The sequence below is a fragment of the Sinocyclocheilus anshuiensis genome, unplaced genomic scaffold, assembly GCF_001515605.1.
Source record: "Sinocyclocheilus anshuiensis isolate Anshui unplaced genomic scaffold, SAMN03320099.WGS_v1.1 scaffold708, whole genome shotgun sequence".
NCBI classification, from domain to species: domain Eukaryota; kingdom Metazoa; phylum Chordata; class Actinopteri; order Cypriniformes; family Cyprinidae; genus Sinocyclocheilus; species Sinocyclocheilus anshuiensis.
The window spans coordinates 2,560,013-2,562,426 of NW_015555881.1; the positions used below are offsets into that span (position 1 = coordinate 2,560,013).

Sequence of the window (2,414 nt, forward strand, 5' to 3'; positions counted from 1 at the left end):
TGTGTCTGTGTGTCTGTGTGTGTGTGTCTGCGTGTGTGCGTGTGTTTGTGTGTCTGTGTCTGTGTGTGTGTGTGTGTTTCAGGAGCCAGCGATGACGCCGTCAGCTGCTCGGTGATGTTGGAGGTTTTACATTCTCTGGCGAATCTCTCCACGCCGCTCAAACACGGCATCATCTTCCTGTTTAACGGAGCCGAGGAGAACATCCTGCAGGTGAGAGGTCACGGCAACAGCTGACCTCTGACCTCAGTGAGGGTCAGACTGCCATTCTTACTGTGTGTTTGCTGCATGAGTAATGCCGGACTGATATTTGCATGTTGAACAGTGTTATTTTACTGTTGTTGAGATATTGTTACAGTTTTTAATCGAATTTTTAATAAATTTTAATTTTTTTATATTTTCTGTTTTATTTTGATTTTAGTTAAAAGTTTTAGTTTTTTTGCACAATTTATTATTATTACTATTTAAAATATGTCTATATAGCTTTTATTAATTTTATCTTAGTTTTAGTTATTTTAGTGCATCAGGTTAAACCTAAATGAAAATTCGAAATGTTGGCTTGGCAACTAGCTAAAATAAAAATGTTATTTTAGTTGATGTTTTATTTAAAGTAATGAAAGTTCTTTCTTTATAGTTTTAGTTAACTGTAATATCCCTGGTTCAGTGTCACACACAGATGCATATAAACATTGAGTTTCTGATTCCGTATGTCTCTCTCAGGCCAGTCACGGCTTCATTACCCAGCATCCCTGGGCTCAGCAGGTGCGAGCGTTTGTGAACCTGGAGGCGGCAGGAGCTCAACACCTGCAGCACATCTTCACTGTTGCTAGGCAGAATAAGTCCCAGGATTAAAGGGCCTGTTCACCGTCTCCTGTCATCATTTACTCACCCACCAGCAGTTCTCAACCACTTTCTCAAGCCATATTAAGTCATCTTTAAACCTCAAAATGACTTCAGTGATTTGAAAAAAAAAAAAAAAGACAAGAATTAAAATCAACTGAAACAACTAAAAATGAACATAATGTGAAGTTAATTGGGACATTTTTTCCCAGTCATCTAAAGTTCATCCTCTCAGAAACTGTATTTTTGTCTTTGAATAGCCAGGATTCACACTGTCCCGGAAAACCTGGGTATATGAATAATCTTCGTTTTAAAAATGAGATTTCTAGCCATGCAATCAATAAAATCTTAAAACTCAATGTGTTTTTTTTTTTTCATAATGAATATTCATTTTTCTAGTTATGGCAAGCTCTGAATATTTTTGGGGTAAAAAAAAAAAATGCAATTAAAAAAAATCTTTTAAAAAATCAGAATCTTTTATCCTTATCCAGTAAATCAGGAATGGCTGGAAAAGTCATACAAATTCATTGGATAAAGCGAGCAGGAACCTTGGAAAATATTAATCTCCTAAAACTTCTGGAGTTCTGAAACTTTAAATATAATTATTTGAGTTACTTATTTTAATCTATGGACACTCCTGATTTCTGTAAATTAATCTGTTGTTACAGCCAATGAACTGGAAATATATAATATAATACGGAAATATATTATCTTGCGTGGGACCTCGGTCAAAAATGTCGAAAGCTGCTGATCTAAACCCGGATGTGTTTATCCTATTGTTCACGTTTCTGTTTACATTGACTTTCATTATGTGGAAAAGAGCAGCATGAACATTCTGCTAAGTGTCTAGATGTGAGTGTGAGTGAATGATTGTGTCTCAGGTCCGGAGAACCCGTGGCTGGTCCAGGCGTACGTCCGAGCCGCTGTCCATCCGTTTGCATCAGTGGTCGGTCAGGAGGTTTTCCAGAGCGGCGTCATTCCCTCAGATACAGACTTCCGCATCTACAGGGACTTCGGCAAAATTCCTGGTACGAGATTCACAGATTCATCTGCACTGGTGATGCTTTTAAGTCAAATCATATGTAAATAATAAATATAAAACATTACATTTTAAATAATATTTTTATAAATATAATTTAATAATAGTAATAATAATTATTATTATTATGCAATTACTATTTCTGACTATTACTGAATATTAATTGTCCTTTGAACCATTTATGTCAGTGTGTGAAGTGTTAGTCCTCTGGGTCTCGTTGTGCAGGGATTGATCTGGCGTTTATAGAGAACGGGTTCATCTATCACACTAAATATGACACTCCGGAGCGGATCCACACCGACTCCATCCAGAGAGCAGGTGAGACGCACGCTATTCCTGAAATACATGGAAGAAAACATCTGATCCGGAGAAAGAGAGAATGAAGATCTCAGCGGCTGTTCCGTTAAAGCCGCTCTAGATGCTGAGCAAGAGAAAATTAGAGACGAGACGAGCTGCATCTCTCTCATTACACACACACACACTCTCACACACACACACACACACACACACACACACACACACACACACACACACTCTC

The 2,414-nt window shown here is 37.7% G+C and overlaps 1 protein-coding gene across 1 annotated transcript in view; it reads left to right on the forward strand.

Moving 5' to 3' along the window:
• The window catches only part of ermp1 (endoplasmic reticulum metallopeptidase 1), a 17,015-nt gene that overhangs the window by 4,299 nt on the left and 10,302 nt on the right, over window positions 1–2,414 (forward strand). The window contains 4 exon segments of the mRNA XM_016470270.1: window positions 83–210; window positions 718–819; window positions 1,688–1,865; window positions 2,102–2,194. Of these exon segments, the coding sequence (XP_016325756.1) occupies window positions 83–210; window positions 718–819; window positions 1,688–1,865; window positions 2,102–2,194 (501 nt within the window).